Source organism: Fonsecaea erecta (genome assembly GCF_001651985.1).
Source record: "Fonsecaea erecta strain CBS 125763 chromosome Unknown Scaff12, whole genome shotgun sequence".
NCBI classification, from domain to species: Eukaryota; Fungi; Ascomycota; class Eurotiomycetes; order Chaetothyriales; family Herpotrichiellaceae; genus Fonsecaea; species Fonsecaea erecta.
Window position 1 is genome coordinate 393,520 of NW_017387255.1, and position 23,479 is coordinate 416,998.

Genomic DNA, 23,479 nt, shown 5'->3' on the forward strand with positions numbered 1-23,479 from the left:
GATGGAGCGTGAAGTGAACCCCTTCCCGACCTTTATCAGATACGTAGCAGATGACCAGATGACCATCGCCGACCCCGTATCATTCATTATCTACTCAAATAGTAGGGACCCTGCCAGAAAGCCGTGAAGCCGGTCGCGTCTTCCCATCGCGCGATCGACGACGGCGCCTTCTCCGCATTTCCAGTCTCTCCTCACATCACGAAACATTTTATTTTTCCGCCGGTACATACTACTTGATCCCTTGGATGCGCTCAGGCAGGGCATTGCCTTCGCCATGGTCAAGTTACGCGTTGCCGCGAGGATCCTCTCAGAAGACGCCTACCTCCAAAGTCTGCAGGGATCCGCCAATTTACCCGTCAAAGGTGAGAAGCGGCTGGTCGTGGTGGTGCGCGAACCGTACAAATGGCAGATCGGAACTCTAGCTCTCGAGGTGCAGAGAGCGTACAAAAGCTGCTACCAAGTGTAAGTCCATTTCACTGCTGGATGTTGCCCGGCAGCTTCTGACTCAAGGAACAGCGAGCTCCCGACCATCAAATACCTCAAAGACAACGAAGACGACTGCGATCTGGACCCCCGAGCATACGTGTCGGACCTCCTCCTTGACGAAGGCAAAGCGCGTACCGATGCCTCAGACCAGCGCGTCACCATCAAGGTCATCCTCGAGCAAGGTCGGGGCCTGCGCGAAGGATCTGTCGCGATCGGTAGTCAATTGGACCATCCCGTATACCACATCCAACTAGAGGAGAGCTCGCGTCCACCCGTTCCCACATTTCCTGCTCTGCCTTCCTCGTTAGGCAAACGTGCGTTTCCTGCCAGTGATGAGCCCGCTTCGACGGCGACTGCGAGCAAGAGACCCAGACAAGTCGAGATACCATACACGCAGGAAGAGCATCCGACTCCCATCTCATCGATTGAACACGAGGACGTTCAAGGGTCACTTGAACTAGTGGAGGGCACACAGTTTACAAATCCAGACCAAGACTTGGGAGGGCGGCAGAAGCTCCTCCAGCCTAAACAAGAGTCTCCCGAACTGCGGAGGCTGCTGCAGAATGTCACTCCAGCGATTCTTGACGAGCTGGAAGAGTTGGCAGAGCGCCCTCCAATCTTTGGGTCCAAGAAGAGACAGAGGAATGGCTTGACCCGCCCTCGCGACTCTCGTGAATCGAATGGTCTCCTGCCATCGATCGATCCCGTCGGACGGCTGCAGAAACGCTCGCAAGGACCTATCACACCCCCTTCAGAGACGTCCAGAAGACTTTCAGGTTCTACGAGCCGCCAGATCCGCCGCTCGGAAGAGGCCGCCAATTCCACTGCGCAGCCGGCAACTGCATCAGCTAGCAAGTTTAAGAGACGGGACATATACGCCTACCCAGAGTCGGAAATCGATGATTCACAAATGTCCCCGCGGTCACGGCAAGCACAACTGAGCAATCGAGGGTCAAAGGGCAGATTGACACATATTGAGAGCCTGCAGTCTCCGCGGGAGCACGAGGAAGGCGACACCGGGTTCAGCATCAGTCAAGCCATCGATGCTTTGGATGTTGAGTCTATCTTGGGGGACAGCCACTCCATGATTCCGTCCGCGTCAGCACCTGAGCCTGTCTCTGGCAACATGAACATTGGTTCACCTGTCGACTTCGAAAACAGTATCTATGAAGACGCTGAGACGGGAGACGCTCAACCCTCGAGCGTGACAGATCCGAATATGTACAAAGAAACAGAAGGTAACGGTGCCGCAGATCCCGAGCAGATGGACGGGGAAGACAAAGAAAATGGACCGTTGGCCGCGACATCTACCCCGTCCCGCAAGGATGTTGCGAAGACTACGCATGCCAAAGATGCCACATCAGGAACGCAGGGCGATGGTTCCAGTGCCAAATCTAAGGGTTTGTCCAAGGATTTACAGGCTCACGAGAGTCGACCTGCAGCAAAGAGGGTTCGAAAACGCAAATCAGACGCCTTCAACGCGGATGGCAGCCAGCTAGGCCCTAACCAGAGGGCCGAGCACTCTGCTAAGGTTGAGGCAGACAAACCAGCGAAAAAGGCCCCCAAAACTAGCCAGAGAGTTAAGAAATCGCAGGGGACGCCCACTCTTGACAGTCCAGGGGAGCAGTTATCTCAGAATCTTCGGGAGTCGACAGCGAGCCAGCCACCCCTGGACATTGCGAACAAGAGGGTCGCAGGGGCACAACAGAAAACTGCGTTGGCAACACCAGCGAAAAAGAGTAAGGTACATAAGCCAGGGAAAGATTCCGAGGGGCCAGGGTCTGTGTTGTCACGCTCGACAACATCAAAGAAAGATGCCACATCCACGACGCCTTCGGAGCGGGTCCAGAACAAAAGGTCGCAAGAGAAGCCAGCAGTGGCGACGGCACGTCCAGGGATAGTTGCAACCGACTCTTCGCCCACCACCATTCTTCGTGCCTCGCAGCCAGACTATGGGAGTGCCAACTTACCTATGAAGACTCTGCCGAACTGGGGCTCTGAGATCGCTACTGCTGACAACCCGATGCCTTCAATATCTGTCACAGTGGATAGAGAAAGAAATGACAAACAGGCCGACTTAGAGGGAAACTCGTTCGCACATCCAGGGTTAACCCCCGAGGAGATCAAGATCATGGAAAGCCGCAAAGGCATGACGAAAGAACAGTATGAAGCAGAGAAGAGGCGGCGACAACTCGAGGCGAAAAAGAATGCCGAAGGTCAGAGGAAGCAAGAGGCCGCTGCGAAGAAGAAACCTAACACGGACAAGTCGTCGGCCGACAGAAATGCAGATCCACGGAGCTCCGACACCCCTGAACCGAAACGTACTGTCGCCTTGACGAAAAGCAAGACGCCTAAAAGGCCTTCCACTGGCGATAACTCACCGGCTGTGGCTCACACGACAACAGGAACAGACACAACCACGAGAGAAGAGCCGAAACACGGGACAAAACAGCCTGGCTCAGGGAAAGCAGACTCGGCACGGCGAGACTCCTCGAGCACGAACTTTTCCAAAGTGCAAATCGCAGAATCCAAAGTGGCGCCAAAGACGCCTGCCAAAACACCCGCAAAAAGCCCTTCTGTAAAATCGTCAGCGGTCGGTAAGACGCCCAAACAAAGTGGCCCCCCGCAATCGACAGAGAAAACCACGAGCTCTGTGACGAGGAGGTCTACACCAGCACCGAGCGCAAAGACCGACTCGAAGGTAGGAAAGACACCGGCCAAAACTCCTCAACCGCGAAAACCTACGCTAGAAACGGTTAAGCGCTTGGTCGATCTCCGTGAGGTAGTCCGCAGCGCGAACCAAGCAAACAAGGCTGCACCGAACAGCGTGCTCTCTCATGTAAACGCGGCGAAGCAAAAGCAGGGGCCGTCCGTGTTCAATGTCGATGATGACGAGGATGACGAGGAGAGCGACGAAAGCGAAGACGACGACGAAGAAGAAGAGGTCAAGGTCGTTGCAGGGACCCGCAAGACTGGTCCGGACGATAGCAAGAAGAAAATTGCCGATGATGAGCCCTCGACCTCGTCGGCGTCGTCAGAGGAAGTAGGAAAGAAAGCCACCAGCGGGAACAGAACGAGTCATACGAAGGGATTGCTGTTGGGTCGACCTGGTGCCAGGAAGCGGCATGAGAGCGAGGACGATGACGATGACGATAACAGTGACAGCAGGGAAGACAGTGGTGAGGATGACGAATTGTAGATTCGAATATGCTGAAGGCTTTGGGCTGGTGGAGCACTTGTGCCTGGCATCGCGAGCAGCGAGCATCTTGGTCGAGGAAATTTGCTGAACTCGAGACTGGAACTGGACAGCGTCTTGTTCGACGCGCACAGTCAGTCCCCTCCGGTGCGTAGTTGGAATATCATTATGGAAAGAAGCTTAGTTGAGTTAAGTTGAGTTGAGCTGAGCTGTGTACATATATATACAAAAATCGTCTTTTTTTCCCCCTTTTCTATCTTTACAGCCTATCCGTCCTCTCCCTTCTGCGTCTTCCTCCATCTATGTCGTGGAGACTCGGTTTCCCTTCCACTCCCCCCAGTTGTGGTGAACGAGAGAGAGAGAGAGAGTTGTGTTGGTCGATCTTACGGCACTACAAGTGACCCGCTACCGTAATATTCTGGTCCTCTTATGGATACCTACTGTATGAAGGTTTGGTGGTTTTCATATTTCTATTTCTATTTCTCTCTCTTTTTCTCTCTCTCTTGCTCGTTGCTGTTTCCCTAAATACATACATAAGGTACGTAATGAATGCGCCGTCGTCGTTACTCAATTCAATTTGAATTCGAATTCTAGCCACCGTCCACTTCCACTTGCATGAGAGACGCACGTCTTCACCCCCGGGGCCAGATGCCAGATGCCAGATGCCAGGTTCCCAGTCTCCAGTCCCAACCAAGTCCACGTGTCGATTTATTTCGATGCGATTCATTCGGCTCCCCGTTCCCGTTCCCGTCCCTCGAATTTCCTTCCATCGCTGGCCCCGCGTCCGGTTCAAGCAAGCAGGGAGGGAAAGGAAGGAAAGAAAGAAAGAGAGTAAAAACAGCATTCTCGAGCGAAGATTATATAGCCCTCGGTGGCCTTTGATGACACCTGGGTCGATCCTTTCCACCAGCAGTAGGACATCTGCAAGGGCTGGCTGGCTGGTATGGACCCGGACACTGACTGGCACTTTGGTGGAAGGGACCATGATAAAGGGAGGGGGTTTGTCGCTTTTATTCTTCGGAATATCTCTTCGTCACGCATCTTGTCTTTGTGTCACCTCTGTCATTTGCTTCCGATGCATTGTTGATGACGGATCGTTTCATCGTACAAGACATCATATCATGCCTGTGTGGCCCCGGCCAGAGGGGACGTGAGAAACACCAAAGACCCAGCCCTCTGCTTCTCGCAGGTGTGTCGTTCAGGTTCATCAATATCTGCGGTCGTTGTGCCGTTCCATCTCATTCGTATCAGAGCAACTGCCGTCCAACATGTCAAGCTTCAAATTTGTCCCGCCTGTACCCAAGCCTTGTTTGTGGCTGCAGTCTGATCCCGTTCCCCAGAGAGTGGGAGATGATTTCGTCTGTCCCTAGACCTGCCTCGTCTTTCCCCGTACTGAGCCCTTCTCGCACATCTCTCCGCCCTCACATGGTGGTAATCTCACCTTAGAGTCTCATCCTAAGAGGACTCCGGTTCGATGGTATTCCCTGCCACGATATTTGCCCATCCAATCAATCGCCAGTGCTTCTCGATTCTCCGACTCAGCGCAATCTTTTCCCCGATGGCCGTACAGGCTGGATTAGTCAAAGTCAGCTTGGCCGCATCAGCCTTCACGCCCATGACCTTGGCACCCGTCGCCGTCGACCCGATGTTCACCATCAGTACTTCGTTCTTTGCCAGCTTGGCCACCTTAGCTTGCTTGCCGTCCGCAGTCTTGACACCCAACAGACGCCGGAGCAAGAAGTAGTTAACCTCCAGTTCCATGTAGATTTCTGGAAGCTGACCCTTCAAACCCAGCACGTGGCCGACAAGACGGTCTGCTCTGCACAGTGTCGGGTCAACCCGTGTGCCCACACCGATGAGGCCTCCAGGCACGGCGAATTTGAGATCATTGTGTTCGGCGAACAAGCTCACCACGCGGGACATGATAGGGCGGCAGACAGTTTGGCCCGTCGCATCCTTCGTGATAATGCCTGGACGGATCTCAATTTCGTCGCCGAGTTTGAGGACGCCAGTGAGAATGGAACCACCCGCAACACCACCCTTGAGATCCTCAATCTCAGCACCGGGCTTGTTCACATCGAATGATCGAATGACAATCATGTGTGGCGCCGCGCTGAAGTTTCGCACAGGGACCGGGATTTTGGTGACAAGATACTCATTGATGGCGTCGATGTTGTATTTCAACTGTGCCGAGATCGGGATGATCGGGGACCCGTCCGCAACAGTACCTTTGATGAATTTCAGAATCGACTCGTAATGTGCTTGTGCGCCCTCTTCTCGCATCAGGTCGACCTTGTTCTGGAGAATGATGATGTGGTTGAGTTTCATGATCTCGATGGCGGCAAGATGTTCCGAGGTCTGTGGCTGGGGACAGCTTTCGTTTCCTGCTATCAGAAGCAATGCAGCGTCCATGACGGCGGCGCCTGATAACATGGTGCTCATGAGAATATCGTGCCCGGGGCAATCGACAAACGAAACGTGCCGGAGAAGTCGGTATGTGCCACCGCAGCCTTCTCTTTCACACGGAGGGTCGATCTCCTTTTCGGACTTGTAGGATTTGTAGCATGTCGGTCTGGGACACTCGGGATTGTCGCACTTGTAGATCTTGGCGTTGGCATAACCCAACTTGATGGTGATGTTTCGTTCTAATTCATTTTTAAATCGGACAGTCTGGACGCCCGAGATGGCTTTGACGACGGTCGACTTGCCGTGAGCCACATGGCCTATCGTGCCAATATTGATGGTGGCTTGCCGGCAAATGATTTCGGGCGATAGAGGAGTAAGTGTCGAGACATCGAGGTCTTTCGGATCGGGTTGTTCAGGCAGGACGGGGCGAGGAACTTGTGGTTCGGGGATCGCTGCAGTGGTGCTCTTTTTCAGGGCAGATTTGGGTGGCTGGTTGGTCTCCTCAATGTCGTCGACATCGTTCTCATCACCAGGAGGTGTGCCAGGCTGGGAAAACTCGTCGTCGGAGGGCAAGTCGCCGTTGGTAGCCATGATTGCGGTGGAGTGAGTAGTCTGTTGGGTCTCAGAATTTCTGTCAAAAAGGTGGCGCTGATGACTTGTCGACACAAAGCTGTGTTCAATTACGAAGATCTGAGGGAGTCTTCTAGTTTCTCAGGATAGATCTGGGAGGCGACTGGTGTGACTCAGTTGACACTGCGGGGTGACGACGAGGGCGAGAAATACACAACAAAATTCAGTTCCTGATGCCAAGAGTTGCACTCCGCTTTGGGACGAGGGTGACGCCGCCCTATGCTCTCTGGCACCCCCGGCACCTCAAGCATATCTTTCAATTCTCAAAAGATCTGGTAGACACCAAGCACGAAATACATACACGATCGTAGTGCCGACAATCTTTCAGGAATGCTTATTACAGAATGTCCCTGAAACCCTTCGAATTCGGTGCAGCCTGATAGATGCGCGACAGCCTTGCCATCCCATATCTAGCCGCTCTACGTAATGGCTTCACCCCCTTTACAATGGTAGGATGCCTGTCATCTCGAACGAGTTCTCGCTACGAGTAACGAGCTGCTGTATCGAGCACTGGCCAACTCCGACGGTCCAGTGCCTAACAGCCGAGCATATCATTGCATCTTCCTGCAATGGTATCATTGGCTATTGATGACACGACGAACGGGGAAAAGCCGGGGAGCACCGACTTGTCATTTGCCGAGCATCCAGACGACATAAGAGGTGTCTGAACAAACACCACCACCATCACCTCCTCCTCCTTCTCATTCTGCCCCTCCTCGTTCTTTGTTCTTATCATAGTGATATCCTTCTTGTTCTCCTGCCTGCCGACCTCTGACAGAGGCATCTTGCAATCCGGCTACTCTCCCAACTTTGATAAGCTTTCTTTACTGACCCCCTAAAAGGAGGTTCTTTTCTGACCCCTTGAACAATGGCTCAAGCTCAGACCGTGGCCATCATAACTGGCGCGAGCCAGGGCCTAGGTGCGGCGTCTGCGATCCGGCTCGCCCAGATATACTCAACCATCGTCCTGGTTGCCCGCAACGAGTCGCTGCTAGCAGAGGTCGCGGCGAAGGTGGAAGCCGCAGGGGCGAAGACCCTCACCATCCCAGCGGACCTCTCTGTGGCAGCGTCGGCGAAGGCCGTGGTGGCAGCCACGATCGACAAGTTTGGGCGCATCGATGCGCTCTTCAACAACGCCGGCTCCGTCAAGCCGATCGACCTGTTCAAATTGACCGACGAGCAGTGGGACGACGGGTTTAACCTGAAGCTGCACGGCGCGCGGCGCCTGACCCTCGAGGCGTGGCCGCACCTGAAGGCCGCTAAGGGCGCGGTGCTCTTCATGTCCGGCGTGGCGGCCGAGGCGCCCAAGGCAGGCAACGCGGCGGTTGCGGTGGTCAATTCCGCGGTCAATGCGCTGTCGAAGGCGTTTGCCGACCGCGGCCTCGAGGACGGCGTGCAAGTCAACACCATCCTGCCCGGGCCTGTCGAGACCGAGCGGCTGGTGACCATGGCCACGGAATTTGCTCGCCAAAAGGACATCCCCTTGGAGGAGGCCAAGGCGAACCTGCTCAAGTCCATGGGCATCCCCCGATTCGGCAAGCCTGAAGAAATCGCCGAGCTCGTCGCCTATTTACTGTCGCCGACCGCGCGCTGGATGACCGGCTCGGCAGTGAGGATCGATGGCGGTGTGGTGAAGGCGGTATGAAACGTCAGACATCTGCCAATCAGCACCTCTCCACCTTCTGTCCGCACTCTTTGGAAGTATTTTCTCTCCACATCACGTTCAAAGGTTCACGGCCTCGTCGTGGAAAGGATAATGAACCCCGGAACAGGTATGCTCTGCGTTACATAGCGAATAGAATGAGCTACCGTATTCTTCTCGGTCACGCCTTTTCTCCCTATTGGACGGAGGACATTGTCGATGTCTCTCGGGTTGTACTAGGTCCCTCTAAGGCATAGTAAACTGCGAATAAGGCATACCGAGAAACTAGGTGTTTTTATTGCACTACCATCGTGACAACTCTGAAAACCGTTGTGTATCATAGTGGTACATGTTCGCAGATATCACCATCGGCCCCCACACCGTCTTCGTCCCGTAACTATACCTGCCTGCCACGGGATATTGGAGTCTTCTGCTTCTTTCCTCGTCTGTGCCAGTACCATTACATATACCCCCAAGACTCCATCAAAGACCGAGCCGGGTCTGTTGATTGTCCAGGTCCCGGAACAGCGATTCCCACTGCAGATTGTTCGTCGGGTCCAAGTCCGCGTCAAAGTGTGGGAACCACAGGTCCGGGATAGGTGGACACCCGGACCCCAGGCCGGCTTCTATTTCCGTCCCGTTCTGAGGGGCTTCGGGCCCGATATAGCGTGGCGGCGTCGTGTCGATGGACCACGTGGACCGGTCGGAGAGCAGGGTCGTCATATCGGTGTTATGTGTTGCGTCGGATGCTCCGAAAAGATATGGGTCGCGCGTCGTGGTGGTAGTGGTCGGCGGTCTCATCGTAGGTGTTGCCGTTGCCGCTGTCGTTCTTTTGCCGCTCAGCGTCAGGCTTGCTGAATGGGTTGGGTGGTGGGAATGACCCTGTGTGTGAGGTTGAGACTGCGGGTGTATTTCTGGTCTCGGTCGGGGTTGAGTCGAGGCCATAAGAGGCACCTCGTCCGGCAGCCTTCTCGCCATTGAGGCATATAGCGCCGAATCACTCCTCATCCTCCACTCGTTGGTGATACGCTTGAGCGTAGCCAGGCCTTCCTTCACTTCCGGATCTCGCTCCTCTCCCGCCTCGAGGATCCGGTAACAATTGAGGATTTCCTGCTTGCGTTCCGTCGCCGCTTGTGGGTCGTCTCGTTGGCAGGCATAGTCCATGACCAACGTGGTGGTGGCGACGAAAACATGGTACATGACGAGCCACATGCGTCCGGAACTGACTTCTCTCATGGCTTTGTGGAGGTCGATCACAATGCGTGCCGACCGGAGACACACCATCCGGCTATAGCGGTACCGCGGCTCCTTGTAGGAGCGGGTCAGGAACGGACGATGGAGCAGCGAAAGCCGGATGTAGAGTCCAAACAACAGAAAGTTTCGCTGTCGTTCGAGATACGGGCGCGCGTTGTAGATCTCCTGGACGTACGGTCGACTTGCGTCCTCGTATCGGAAATACGGTGGCAGCGAGTCATAGACGTCGTTCAACTTCTTGTCAAACACCAAAATCTGCTCATAGTCGAGCTCGTCAACGTTCACCTTGGCTTTATTAGCCGTATCTATGAGCTCACGGATTACGGTGCTGACGCGGATCTTCGCGATGGTGAAAGTCATTTCGGTCGGCGAGCCGAGGACGGGTTCGTCGTAGTTCCCCTCAGCCGTGATATCTTTGTCGTCGACATTGCTCGGAAACTCGACGTTCATCTGATCGGGGTGTACGATGTACGTGCCTTGCTGAGGCCCGGTCATGAATGACAACATCCTAGCATTGTCAGTCAAAAAGCCTCCGGAAAAGGCTATTACACTGTGTTTCCTGGGGAGAGGTGTTCATATGTACCAGTCGCCCGCCACGATATTCCACCACACCCTTCGCTTGACCTCCAGATCGATCAGGTCCTGGGTACCCTTCCCACGAAGGGCTCGCTCACGAGGAGAGTCAACGAGATGAATTTGAAGCATGTGTGCCGCATTGACCAGCTGGGTTTGTTGGCTTCTGCGTCCGGTCGTGAGCGGAAATATCGGCAGAAAGTGCGTGAGAAGCATCTTTGCTTGGAGTGTTTCGAGCGTGGGGAAGCTCAGATGGTTGGACTCGACTAGGACATGCTGGATCAGGAGAATCCACTTCCGGCAACAACTCTTCGCATCATGTAATGTTGGTTCTGAAGGGGGTGAATCGGGCCAGAAATATGCCGCCACTGCAAATATTGCTGCAATGAGAGCTACCCGAACGCCCTCCGGTTTTATGCCCTCAGAGAGCTGATCGTATATGAGCTCTAGGTGGCGGGATGTGGTAGGGACATGAATGATGTGTTGGTCCCAGTTTATGTTGTCCACGTAGAATCCAAAGAGTCTTCTCGCGTTGGTGCGATTGGGCAAAATTTGAACCAGCTCTGCGACAGGTAATGGTTCGTACTGAGGTGCAGTGCCCAGGAGTAAGTATTCGTTCTACTTCCCGCGATAAATGAATCAGTGATTGATGTGCAGTCTCTACTGTAAACAATGATGAGAAGCTATACCGAGTTCACAAGCAATTCCTGAGCCTGAAGCCTGACCTCTGTGCCAGACGCAGGATGTTCAACGATCTCCTGGTCTTGCTGAAGGTCAGCCTCATGGTTTGTTTGGTCCTGCACTCGAACGGGATTTCGACCGTCTGAGGTAGACGATTCCCAGTCGCTTCGTCGAGTCGCACTGTCTTGACGGGGCGGCGCTTGATCTCCCCTTGCTAGCAGAGCTTGTTCGAGCCTCCGTACGCGCTCAGCAAGGTCATGCTCACTGCCCTCAGAACTTTAGCAAAGGCACACTCTCTAACGCCAGGGACAACACACCTGGAAGGCAGAGCACCACCGTCCGAGGGCGGTCTTTCGATCGTACTTTCTGGCTGCGTCGCTGTACGGAGGGAGCCTACTCGCAGTGTCAGACCAGAAGGGAGAAAGCGTGTTGAAAGCAGACTGTGCCCGCACCACCCTTGACGGGCTTGACTCGATTGCAATGAAATTGTACTGACCTTCGAGAGCTGAGACACACGGAATGTGTCTCGAGGAACAATTAGAGCAAGGCGTCAGTCGATCACATCTCAGCTTCTTGCTCCGACAAAACTGGCACGACACTGGATCTTGTCGACGAGAAGCTTTCGGTCTCTGATGACCAGAAGCCTCCCATGTCCTCTTCATCGCTGTGGCATTGGGCCGCTGAGGAGCGTGAATTTCATAGAATGAAGGCTTAAGTAAAAAATCTAGAAGAACACCCTGTGGAGGCGACCGACTGTGGCAGCAACCGTGCGACCATCACAACAGGGCCAAAGAGCGCGGGGTAGACCCTCTTTTACGCGAGACAGGAGGAAGTGTGGTAGGATTAGTGCGAGGGGCCCCAGTTACCCCATACATACTGGATACTGTGGTGGAGCCTCGGGTGCTGCTAACCCGATTGGGCAGTCCCGAAGTAGCCATGTGAGCCTTGTCATACTTGGACAGGTGAAGATGCTGTTTGGCTGCACTCCTCCTTCTCTTCTGTTCTTCTGCTGACCGACCTAGACCATCAGTGACAATCTCATCATAGACGATATCGCGGGTCCTCATTCACTAGCTTGGGCTATAAACTCGTAGGAGAGACGGCTTGAACCTAAATTTCGAGACCTCCGCGGACCTCCGCGGACGTGACAACAAAGCTCACCGAGGTGCCCCCCATTTGTTCACGTAGAACCCCTAGTACTTGAATTCAGTTGATCATACCTCGGACCTATAGCTTTCCCAGCAACTCGGCCCGAGTAGACGCAGGGTCCGTACATTGTCCCCTCAAGCGCAGCCCGTCCATTGATGCATCCTCCCGCCATCCCTGCTACTTCCCCCGCAGCGTAAAGTCCGGATATCGGCCTGTTCGACTGGTTGAGCACTCGGCACTCCAGATCCGTGCGCACGCCGCCAAAAGTCTTTTGCGCCATCGGGTATAGCTGGATAGCTGCAAGATTCTCTGTCAGAGGTACGAGACCAGCGAGAGGACGACCGAATCGGGAATCCTGCGATCGACCGGCAATGATATCGGCATTGAACGCATCAATGGCTTCGCGCGCATTGTCGACTGGTAGTCCAGTAGCCTGGCACAATTCACCAATATCCTTGGCCAGCCAGGCGTGTGCTGAATCGGCCCAGAAACTCTTCACCGCTGCGGGCGTGTGTCCAGCAAGAGGTGGTGGAAAGAATTCCGGATTGTTGATGATTTCTAGGTTGTCGATATCGGATTGCGGGAAAATCGCCCACAATGTCTGATCGGGCTGGGATAGCAAGGCTGGCGTTCCCGAGCGAGGTCCCTTGAGATGTTCGTTGTGGAATCGCCGCCCCTCGCTATTCAGCCAAATGTCCGTTCGAAAACCTCGCACTCCCAGCCCCCGCTTCCCTTCGGGGTCAGTCGGGTCTGGTGTACCGACCGGATACACCCAGATATGATCTAAGCAGACCAGATCGGCTCCAGCATCTCTGAAGAGCATGTCATGTCCCAGCCCTTTGGCCGCGACGGAGCCTCCACTGAGAACTCGTGAGACGCTTCGCAAGCAGGGAGCCCAATCCATCACTTTGGCCATGTTCCCCGAGAAGCCTCCTGTGGTTACAATGACATTTGCCGCAAGGAGCGTGTGCAGAGCACCATTGAATAGAACGTCGACCCCATTCACGGTCTCGTTCTCGACGATCAACCGTCTCACACAAGCACGAGTCTTGAAATTGACCCCGAGAGCCTTTGCCCGTTCGATCAACCTTGACATGATCGCCCGGCCCCAGCCCTCAGGGAGATGCCACCGTGGCACGCTGTTGCCTTCGGGCTGCATCAGCGTTGTCCAGCGCACGCCCATATTCTCCAGCCATTCGCACACGTCGACGCGGCTGTGTTCGAGGTATTTGCGTGCCCAGGCAATGTCTGCGGTCGGGCCTCCGAACGTGACCCAGTCGGAAAGTGCCAGCTCGACGGAATCTTGGACTTTCTGTTCCTGTTGGAGCGAGGTGCCAACAAAACAGCATGCTCCTCCACTGATTATGGAAGCTCCTCCCAGATTGCTTTGAGCCTCGAGAACGACCACCTCTGACCCTTGGACTGCTGCCTCGATGGCGGCCGAGACGCCAGCAACCCCGGATCCAACAACAATGACATCAATGGGCTTGCTCAAATCTTCAAGCATTGATCCCATCTCCAAATGGTCTATTTGGGGTCTCCTTAATTTCTGAAATTGTATCTCTTCTGCATAGTAATAGCTCTTCGTCTACACTACCATCTGGAAATTAGACTTCCAGGGACGACATTCCAGGGGACAACGCTGGATCTGTAGACGGGTTATTTTCCGCTCCCAACCTTCTATGGGAGATGTCGTGGGCCGTTGAGAAACACTAACTTCCTCCGCGGTAACCGGAGATATAGACTGATTTCTACAAGGACAAAAGATGGCGAATCGGAGCGCATCTTCCACGCCGTGCTTTTGCAACGGGTCCGCGGACGATACGTTAAAACGTCCGAAGCCATCAACCTCCAACTCAATCCCTTCCAAGATCCTCGGGACGAGATTCAACGCACTGCTCGGTCTCTTTGCCACCAACGTTTGGAGCTTGGAGAATGTATCTCTGGATGGGCGTGACGGGCGGGAGCTCCAATGCTGACCATGTGGGATTATGCCGGACGCGAACCACCCCATTACCTTGGATTGATTGCAATATGTTGACTCCGAACAACCCTTCACCAGGAAATAAAGGCCCTCCACCGTGAACATTCTTGGTATATCACAACAACTTTGAGTGTCTATTGACCGGCCAGTCTTACAAAAGAGAGAGAAAATGCCCGTCGAAGTCCCCTGGTCGCGGCTGATCCGGTTCGTCAGCGCCGAAGACGATGACATCCATTTTGGCGACGCAGTGGTTCCTTCAGCGGATTTTGACGTTGGAGACCCCAAGAATGCCCAGAGTCTGACCGCAAAGCTCATTGAGGGAAACCCATTGTCCCCCGACTGCAAAGTCACTGACAAAGTGGTAAAAGTAAAGAAGCTACTGGGGCCATTGACAAGAGACATGGTGCCGGCGTTGAGGTGCATTGGCGGGAATTACCGATCGCATCGTAAGACACAAACAGAAGAGAAGAGGCTTTGCCTTGCCTTGCCTTTTCCTTCGTCGCCTCCTTTATCCCTGTCCCATCCCCTTTCATAGGCCGCAGTGCGGGTATTGGCGCTGACCGACGTGGGCGTGACTGTCACAAAGTCAAGGAAATGAAGATGGAAATCCCCCGAAACCCGCTGCTCTTCGCCAAGTTCCCCAACGCCGTGGCTGGCTACGGCGACGACATCCCCATCCCGAAGCTGATCCAGGACGGGCAAGCCGACTACGAGGCCGAGCTGGCAATTGTGATTGGCAAAGAGGGCAAGGACATCAGGGTCGAAGACGCCATGGACTATGTCCTGGGCTACACGGCGGCGGACGACATGTCGGCGAGGTGAGTCTGGAAACACTCATTCCGATCTGTGCTGTGCTGACTGTGGACTACCCAGGAAATGGCAATCGGATCCTGACCTGGTGGGAACGTGGCCACCGCCGCAGATGACCTTTGCGAAGAGCTTCGACGGGTTTTGTCCCATGGGCCCGTGTATCGCTTCGACCAAGGTGATTGACGATATATTATTACTCTTCTCCCCTTGCGTCCTCCTCTCTCCCTGATCCTCGATCGTTTATAGAGCATCCCACGAGCATATCTAAGTGCCTTTCTTGTCTGACCATTGTCCCCACAGGTGATTCCCAACCCGCACGCACTGCCGCTCAAAACTTACGTGAACGGCGAGCTTCGCCAGAACGGCAACACCGACGACTTCGTCTTCAACGTGCCGCAGCTCATCGCCTTCTTGAGCCAAGGCAACACGCTCCAGGCGGGGAGCATCATCCTGACCGGGACATGTTCGGGGGTCGGGTTCGCCATGAAGCCACCGCAGCATTTGAAGACGGGAGACAGAATAGAGATCTCGTTCGGGCCGATTGGGACGTTGGTCCATGGCATCAAGTATGAGTGACAAAACTAGACTCGGGAAGAGATATTGAGGGTCAATGTCATGTCATCGTGAACTGCTATAGGGGGTCAAATCCAAGACATTTTAATGCCTTTCTTCGACCTTGACATCTCCCTTAAGGCAGAGGCCGTAAGTGCAAGCTCTAGGGGGCAGATTCTTCGTAACAGCTCCTCGAGCGGACCCTATCTAACAACTATGTGAGAGAGAGGTGAAAGACTTGATTCCTCAAACTCTCCCAGTGATGAAAATGCCCCGATATTTGCACGTAGGCCATCATCTCTAAATGGTATCAACTGGAATCGACAGTTTGAGCGGTTTAATTTTGTTCCTAGACGTCTAGAAATGTCCACTCTCGAGCCTACAATTGTCACCCATTTTGACTTACTAGTGTCTCCCCCGAATCTTCAATATCTTCTTCTGGTTATCCAATTCAAGGACCCCTGTAATCGTCCATTTCCTATTTCCGTCCCCAGATGCTTAAGCCCCCGCGAGCGTTATCTGTTCGCTTCAAAAGGCAATACGGGCCTAGTTCCTCTTGTATCGTCCCCAGATCTGGAGAGCCACGAGCGGAAGCATGGCGAAAGCAACAGTGACACCCGTGACGACACCGGCAGACCCCTTCAGACCAACGGAGTCGATCATGACGGGGTACCAGAAGGGACTTGCCTGTTTTCAGCAGGTCAGCTATCATGCTCGAGATGTGGTCAGGTCCAATGGAGGTGAACATACAAAGCCCCAGACCAGTTTGGTGAAATTGATCACGACACCCAACGAGGCGGATTCGTGGCGCGGCAAACTATCGGAACAATCTGTCGTCGGTCGGTGTCAGTGGTACATTATCCAGACCAGATGGTGGAAAATCACACTCACATGTAACGAGGACGGTGGCGACGATCTGGACTCCGAATGCTGCAATGCCCACGCCAATATCCGGTCTGATGTTCCAGTGGCCGGAAGCGTTGGCGATCTCGACGAAGAACACCACGATGCCGACAATGATCAACTGGATGCCCAGGTGAGACACCCAGAGCCTGTCCTCAGGGACGTTCCGCTTGGTTCGTCGGAGCTGACGGTTACGGAGCCAGTCACTGAACGGACCCCCGAGCTGTTCACCAAGGAGCGAACTGTCATCGCGAGAGCATCAGCATCAGTATCAGCACGAAGCTGGGGGACGCGGATTTCGACTCACCCAACAAGCAATGCGAAGTAGTTCAATCCAGCCTGCTGAGGGCCCAGATTGAAGAGTGGCTCGTACAAGGTGGACATTTCCACAAGGAGGAGCGTCAGGACGAAATTGTGAGCCACCGAGTACGCGATGTTCACCACCAGGATATTCCAGTGTCTCAAGAGCCAGAGTGGCTCAATGAATTCGAACATCCGGATCGGAGTCGGGTCGATCCGCCGGGCGAATCTCAGCCACCAACTCCGCTGCGGTGACGGGGAGTTGTTGACATTGGGCCGGTAGAGCGTCTCCGGACTGAAGAGGTAATAGAGGGCAAACAGCGTAAATTCCAACTTTGGTTACAGAAACTTGTTAGTTGTTGACTCCTTTGAGGATGAGCAGGGCTCGGGACATGTCGAACATACAATGGCGAATACTCGGTACACCCATCTCCAGCCCTGGGATTTGATGAGGAAGCCCATCAACGCGGGACCTACGGACGCGCTACAAGGACAGTCAGCATCAGAGGAATGGATCCGTGTCAGTGTTGATTGCTTCAGCTTACCCTGAGTTTGCAAAGAGCACCCAGATTCCCTGCGGACATCACCATCTTCAGCATCACCGCAAGCCTTATGAGAGGAACGTAGGAGTTACTGATTGGGACTGACCATTTTCTGGGCTCGTTGTTTGGCAAAGAACATCTCCACCACCACGCCCTGGGGAAACGTAATGCCCGGGGAAATGAAAAAGCCGACCAGAATGCGGTATACCATGTGGGACGCATAGCTGCCGCTCTGGGCACAGGCGATGTTGAACATGGACGCGCCCAGGGCAGAGACCAAGAAGGCTGGCAGGCGGCCCCATCGGTTGACAATGGGAATCCAGACCAGAGGAGCAACGGCGAGTGCAATCAACTGTTCGTTCACGTGTTAGAGACATTGTGTCTTAGCACTTATGGGGCACCAATGTCAAAGACAAACAAGATACTCACCTGGCTGGTTGCAATGTAAGTGGAAGCAGGGATGCTGACGTGGTAGAGCTCGGCCCATTGCACGCAGGCCGTCACGACTGAGCCAGCATTAGAGGTGCAGAATAAGCCATGAAAGGCCATGAGCATGAGATGGACATGTTTCTATAGGTCATCACTCGGTCAGCCAGAGCTGGTTTGTGGAAAAGTTCTCCGATGATGATCATGAACATACTCTCCACGACGGCAGATTCAAAGGGTCATTGGGGTCCGCCGAGGGCAGCGGATCCAGCTCACACGTCCCATGCCGTTCGATGAGATACTCCTCGTGGACCGCCGTTGTCGGAGCCTTGTGGGCTATCTCAGGATCAGCCTTGAACTCGGTGCTGATGCGTTGGGCGGCATCTTTGTCTGAAAGAGCCATCGTGAGCCTGGTCGGGAGACTGAATGGGTAAAGGATGGTTCTCAATTTCTGGAAAACTTTGCCACAAGAGAAGCAGGGCCTGTGTCGAGGAAAGGGAGGCAAACCGTCCTCGACATATATGGAATCAATACCAGCCAAGCTATTCACCAGCACCTCGCTTGTGTCAACACTTCCAGCTTGCTGAGCGGAATTGCTTCCTGGGGATTGCTTGAAGCTGGCGGGGCCCCGGACTGGGCGAAGGGGCTAGTCAAGAGATAGCCAGGAAGTTTGAAAGACGCCGTTGGTGCCCAGAGTTCCACAGCGGCCGACAGTAGCCGTGTATATCTCAGTGGAAAGAGAATATAGCTTCTAGGCCTGGGTCGATTCGTATGTCGGGGGTGTCCGTGGGAGATGGATGTCAAAGGAGGACCGGAGGACCAGACGAAGCCTACCTGCCTTGCAAATTGCCTGGCTTCCGCGGACCCCCGGAGGGATGGACTCTGGCTCCGGGCATGCTCCTCCGGTTGGTCTCCAGAGCGACGACACGTCTTCGGGATGGCCAACCATTGTCAGCCCGACTTTCAGACTTACCAGACGAGACCGAAAAGTTGATAATGGATGCCTCTGAAACCACATGCAGCTGGAGAACATAGGACATCGCCCAGAGACCGCTTTCAGCCATGGCCATCAAGTATCCCAACGTCGTCACGAACGTCCTCCCCAAACTCCCTGGCTCGCTTCCCTCAGGAAATGTCCCAAGAGACGTCAACCCTCTCGCGGTGGCGACAGCATGTGTGAAGTTCCTGGACAGGCTCCGGGCCGAGCACTTGACGCCAGATGCGCTGTGGCGCGACATGCTCGCCCTCACAGGCAGTTTGAGAACCATCTTCTCTGCGCAGGCAATTGAGGCCGCTTGGGCAGACACGACCACAGCATTGAAAGCAGGCAACTTTGCTCTGGTCGAAGACTCGGCGCGGGTGGTCCAGCTCGATCCCGAGACGTCTTGGGTTGAGGCACGCTTCACCTTCGACACCCACGGCGAACCGGCAACGTCGTGCTCAGGCTTTATATCCCTGGTGCACGATGCGGAGTCTGGCTGGAGGATCTGGGTTCTGCGAACGATCATCGAGCAATTGAGCGGGCATGGAGACGTCGATAAGGCGCCCACGCCTCAGAGCAGCCATCAACCCTCACCACCAGAACACAACGACTACGACTTCGACTGCCTCATTGTCGGCGGCGGCCAATCCGGACTCTCTACGGCCGGTCGGCTGCAGGCTCTAGGCGTGAAATACCTTGTCGTCGAAAAGCACCGGAGCGTGGGAGACAGCTGGATGACCCGGTACGATGCGGTGAAGCGTAAGTCTCGAACAAATTGCTGGGACTTCCGGGAGACAGAATCTAACATATATGCTGTCTTAGTACACAACACGAAGCACTATCGTACACATCCCCCTGCCCCGTTGCTTGAAGATATTCATTCACTCACTCCTCACCACAGTCCACCTCCCGTTCGAACGGACCTTCGACGAGACATACCCGTTATACCTGACCAAGTTCGACCTCGCGAGAGGATACCAGCAATGGGCATCCAAATACGGCATTGTGAGCAAGATACTCCGTCCCTTCTCCTGCCTCAATACAATTTGCAATATACACTGACTTTGCCAACGTCGAAACCGTGCAGAACATCTGGCTCTCGACGAAGATGCACTCCGGCTCATGGGACGCCGCACAGAACAGGTGGAAAATCAAGCTGCTGCGAAACGGCGGCGGCGAAGAGGTCGAGGTCACGGCGAGCCACATTATCTTCGCGGTGGGCGCGGGGGGTCAAGTGCCGTCCATGCCGCGCTACCCAGGTATAGTACGTGCTCGTTACACCCTTTAATAGGGGGGATCTCTTCTTGGAGAATTCGAAGATTGACTCTTTCACTGCAGGAAAATTACAAAGGCCATGTGATCCACTCGTCCGAGTATACATCGGCTGCAGCTTGGACAGGCAAAAGAGGGATCGTCGTGGGGACGGCGAACACAGGTGAGTATCTATTCCCGTGCAGTCCCATATATCTCTATGTGGAAGAGAGAGAGAGAGAGCTGATGATGTGGAAAAGCCCATGATATGGCCGAAGACATGCTCGCTCACGGTCTGTCCGTGACGATGATCCAACGCAGTCGAACTTGTAAGTCCCAATGTGTCTACTTTCTATCAAAAACCACCTTTTCACGAAGCTTCACTGACACGAGTATACAATACCCAGTCGTATTCCCTGCCGAGTACTTCAAATTCATCCAAGACAGTGAGTTTGTTCTCTCCAGAAACGTCCAACTACCTAGCATATATTTTACCGCCAGCATCGCATACTACAAAAGCTCGATCGACAGCAATGTAACTCATTAACTAATCAACTTGTTCAACAAAAGGGCTCTACAACGAGACGTTCGACATCGACCTAGCAGACCGGATACAGTTCTCCAACCCCCTGTCGGTGGCGCGCCAGATCGCCCAAAGGACGCTGCACCCCCTGGCGGCGGCCGAGCCCGAACGCTTCGACGCGCTGGAACGCGCAGGATTCAAGGTCGAGCGCTTTGGCGACATGCACCACCACCTCAACGAGCGGCAGGGAGGTCACTACGTCGACGTGGGCGCGTCGGCCAAGATTGCCAAGGGTCTGGTACGTCGACCATCCAGTCTCTCACTGACTTACTCTCTGTCTCTTCCACGTCCTGACTGCCCGAAAATAGATCAAGATCAAATCCGACGCCCTCCCAGTCTGTTACACGCAGGATGGCCTAAAGTTCAGCGACGGGAGCGAATTGCACGCCGACGTGATCGTCTACGCGACCGGCTTCGTGGGCAACATCCGACAGACCGTGTACGAGACGCTGGGCGCCGAGGTGGCCGACCAGGTCGAGGACTTCTGGGGCCTGAACCACGAAGGGGAGCTGTTGGGGGCGTTCAAGCCGTCGGGACGTGAGTACATGTCTACCTCATCACATTCCCCATGCCGTTATGGTCCCAAGCATCGTTCTTCTTCTCCTCCTTTCTGACACAAATCGACACGAACTGACCTTTTGCGGGTTGTTGCTTCAGATCCGAGACTGTGGTACATCGGCGGCGGGTGTGGTCACTCGCGACACTACTCACGCTTCGTCGCGCTGCAGGTCAAGGCTGCCGTCCTGGGCACGCCGTTGCCTATCTACAAGGACAGCATCTCGTGCTGATCCTCGCTGTGTTGTGTGGGAATTTGTGTGGCGGCCAGGGCCGGAGGGACCCGCGGGCTCAACCTCAAAGAGCTAAATCAACGTGGTCGAAAGGGCTCTCTGTGTCTAATGTATTGACGCTAGGTAGGATTGCGGTCCGCACTCGGAGGAAATTCGAATACACAGGGGCTTACATCTTCTTGTAAAACAGCAGAGTTGGTGGATAGTCGATAGAGTCACAATCGTTCCAATACATATACAAACAATTCATGAACGTGTGGAAATATCGGCTCGACGTAGGGTAGATAGAGGAACTGCCCTCAAGGACGGTGCTGGGAACCTCCTCGAGGATCCGGGTGTTGTCGGGCATGGGCCTTGCCAGATATTGTTGTATGTTGACCTTGCTGTTGTACCTATCAACGGGCCCATATAGTTCGAGATGTCTCGCGTTAACTAGCCGGGCTGGAGAGAAATCGAACGGTGCCTTTGTCCACTGTTTCAATGCTGTTCGTAGCCTTTGATTTCTAACTGCTATGAGCCTAATCAAAATACCATTATCAATTTTCATACAGCAGCCCAGCCTCCAGTCGCGCGGCGCCATACACGCCAGCCATCTCCCCGTCGTCCCCTTTCTGGCGCAACACGGCGTCGACGTAATGCTGAGCGACCTCGAGCGTGCGCAGGCGGACACTTGCTTCAGTAGCCAGGCGCTGGGCGTAGCCGGCGTCCTTCTTGGCCAGGAGGGCCGGGGCCTGGGGCTTCTCGTTGCGATGGTAGCTACCGTTCAGCATGGCCTCGGAGTACGCGGCGCACGGGCCCGGGAACAGCGTCTGGACGAAGCGGTGGAACTGCGCGGGTGCCAGCCCGGCCTTTTCGGCCAGGACGTGGCCCTCCGCCAGCGCGGTCACCACGTTCAGCGCGAACATGTTGCCGATGATCTTGAGCAGGGGACCCTCTCGGGCGGAGGACACGTCGATCGCATCTCTCGCAATGACGCCCTTGCACAGGGGCTTGATCTTGTCCAGGGCGTCGGGGGCGTCGCTCGCCAGCACGGCGACGATCTGTCCCGCCTCGGCCATTTTGGCGCTGCCAAACACCGGGCACGCGACGAAGCTGCCCCCAGCCGCGCGCACGGCGGCGGCCTCCTGTGTGCTTGTGTCCGGATGCACGGTGCTGCAGTTGACCACGACCTTGCCCGCGACGCCGGCCGCCAGGATCTGGTCCATCACCGCCCGGACCGCGTCGTCGTTGGGGACCGAGAAGAAGACGACGTCGGCCTGGGAGGTGGCGTCGGCGATGGACTGCGCGATGGTCGTGCGCTGCGGCCCGAGTCGTTCGTGGATGCCGCGTGTCCTCTCCTCCACGATGTCGTAGATCAAGAGAGGGTGTGACAGATTGGCCTTTTCTGCAATGTTCTTACACATCCCCTATGAAAGCGATGACGCTGAAAATTAGTGGACCCCAGTTGCATCGTGCCCACACACAGAGAGAGGGGAATGTGTTCTGCTCACCGAGCCCATGTTTCCCAGGCCAATCCAGGCCACGACCGTCGTCGACGCCATGCTTGACCGCCACGCGAGAGCGAGAGCGAGATATTATTGAACGGTCGGGAGGTTCTTGCTATGGCTCGACATACAGACAGGAAGATAACAGGCACAAGGGGGGTGATAAGTTGGCTGCCATAGGTGGTACACATACGCTGCCACACACGCCCTATTTTTGCACAGCCAACCAAGCCTCGCTGTTTTCTCCTTGCATGGCGTCGAGGGGACCTGATGCGACCACGGAGCGACCGACGCCAAAACAGTCTCAGCTCGCAGCCATGGTGTGCAGTGTAGCGAAGTTCTTTACCTTCGCGGACACTCCGCGGATGAGGTCGCAAGGAACCACTCCGGTGGAAAGACCGGGGATTCGTTCTGGCGGAGCGGAGACCATCCCATCCGGAACCAAAAGCTACCGAGAGCATTTTTCCATGGTTCTCGGGCCGTTAACGGAGTTGGAAAAGCCCAACTTTCGCTTATCTTCACCTGCAACGTCAACAGAGATGTCTCGTTCTATCAAAACTTTGTTCCGCCCCCGTCAGGCTGGTTCACGGAGCGAGAGCGAGAGTAGACACACGGCCTATGAATGAATGAGCCGTCGCTTTCCGTCCCGTACGCATGTCCCGTGGCAATGCAATAATGGCGCCTTTATATCACGGTGCTGATAGTTCCATCTCTTCGCCAAAACTGTGACTTGAAATCTGCTCGAGTGCTTGACACACACACAGGACCTCCCCTCGGCATCGTAGAAGGAAATCGGTGACCAAGTACTCACACTCACAGAGGAGGACGAAATCCCAAATCAGAGACCACAGCCAAAA

General features: G+C 54.7%; 8 protein-coding genes across 8 annotated transcripts; 4 read left to right on the forward strand and 4 right to left on the reverse strand.

Annotated features, from left to right (window-relative positions):
- Positions 1-274: 274 nt before the first annotated feature.
- AYL99_10709 (hypothetical protein) lies at positions 275-3,685 on the forward strand (the record flags this gene model as incomplete). The annotated part of the gene is made up of 2 exons (XM_018842215.1): positions 275-462; positions 517-3,685. The coding sequence occupies 2 exons, from the start codon at positions 275-277 to the stop codon at positions 3,683-3,685; spliced, it is 3,357 nt and encodes a 1,118-aa protein (XP_018688376.1).
- A 1,452-nt stretch (positions 3,686-5,137) lies between these two features.
- AYL99_10710 (eukaryotic translation initiation factor 2 subunit gamma) lies at positions 5,138-6,679 on the reverse strand (the record flags this gene model as incomplete). The annotated part of the gene is made up of 1 exon (XM_018842216.1): positions 5,138-6,679. The coding sequence occupies one exon, from the start codon at positions 6,677-6,679 to the stop codon at positions 5,138-5,140; it is 1,542 nt and encodes a 513-aa protein (XP_018688377.1).
- A 907-nt stretch (positions 6,680-7,586) lies between these two features.
- Positions 7,587-8,363, forward strand: AYL99_10711 (hypothetical protein; the record flags this gene model as incomplete). Its single annotated transcript, XM_018842217.1, has 1 exon — positions 7,587-8,363. The coding sequence occupies one exon, from the start codon at positions 7,587-7,589 to the stop codon at positions 8,361-8,363; it is 777 nt and encodes a 258-aa protein (XP_018688378.1).
- Positions 8,364-8,843: 480 nt separating this feature from the next.
- AYL99_10712 (hypothetical protein) lies at positions 8,844-13,533 on the reverse strand (the record flags this gene model as incomplete). Its single annotated transcript, XM_018842218.1, has 5 exons — positions 8,844-10,122; positions 10,198-10,805; positions 10,877-11,132; positions 11,186-11,261; positions 12,096-13,533. 5 exons carry the CDS (start codon positions 13,531-13,533, stop codon positions 8,844-8,846), a joined length of 3,657 nt encoding a protein of 1,218 aa, XP_018688379.1.
- A 637-nt stretch (positions 13,534-14,170) lies between these two features.
- Positions 14,171-15,387, forward strand: AYL99_10713 (hypothetical protein; the record flags this gene model as incomplete). Its single annotated transcript, XM_018842219.1, has 4 exons — positions 14,171-14,447; positions 14,588-14,819; positions 14,875-14,986; positions 15,112-15,387. 4 exons carry the CDS (start codon positions 14,171-14,173, stop codon positions 15,385-15,387), a joined length of 897 nt encoding a protein of 298 aa, XP_018688380.1.
- Positions 15,388-15,909: 522 nt separating this feature from the next.
- On the reverse strand, positions 15,910-17,937 carry AYL99_10714 (hypothetical protein; the record flags this gene model as incomplete). The annotated part of the gene is made up of 9 exons (XM_018842220.1): positions 15,910-16,050; positions 16,114-16,193; positions 16,255-16,508; positions 16,574-16,899; positions 16,972-17,050; positions 17,112-17,140; positions 17,215-17,460; positions 17,538-17,678; positions 17,749-17,937. The coding sequence occupies 9 exons, from the start codon at positions 17,935-17,937 to the stop codon at positions 15,910-15,912; spliced, it is 1,485 nt and encodes a 494-aa protein (XP_018688381.1).
- A 659-nt stretch (positions 17,938-18,596) lies between these two features.
- On the forward strand, positions 18,597-21,138 carry AYL99_10715 (hypothetical protein; the record flags this gene model as incomplete). Its single annotated transcript, XM_018842221.1, has 10 exons — positions 18,597-19,275; positions 19,339-19,359; positions 19,418-19,521; positions 19,604-19,780; positions 19,855-19,951; positions 20,028-20,096; positions 20,175-20,213; positions 20,338-20,588; positions 20,659-20,887; positions 21,008-21,138. The coding sequence occupies 10 exons, from the start codon at positions 18,597-18,599 to the stop codon at positions 21,136-21,138; spliced, it is 1,797 nt and encodes a 598-aa protein (XP_018688382.1).
- Positions 21,139-21,674: 536 nt separating this feature from the next.
- Positions 21,675-22,679, reverse strand: AYL99_10716 (hypothetical protein; the record flags this gene model as incomplete). The annotated part of the gene is made up of 2 exons (XM_018842222.1): positions 21,675-22,544; positions 22,629-22,679. The coding sequence occupies 2 exons, from the start codon at positions 22,677-22,679 to the stop codon at positions 21,675-21,677; spliced, it is 921 nt and encodes a 306-aa protein (XP_018688383.1).
- Positions 22,680-23,479: the final 800 nt, after the last annotated feature.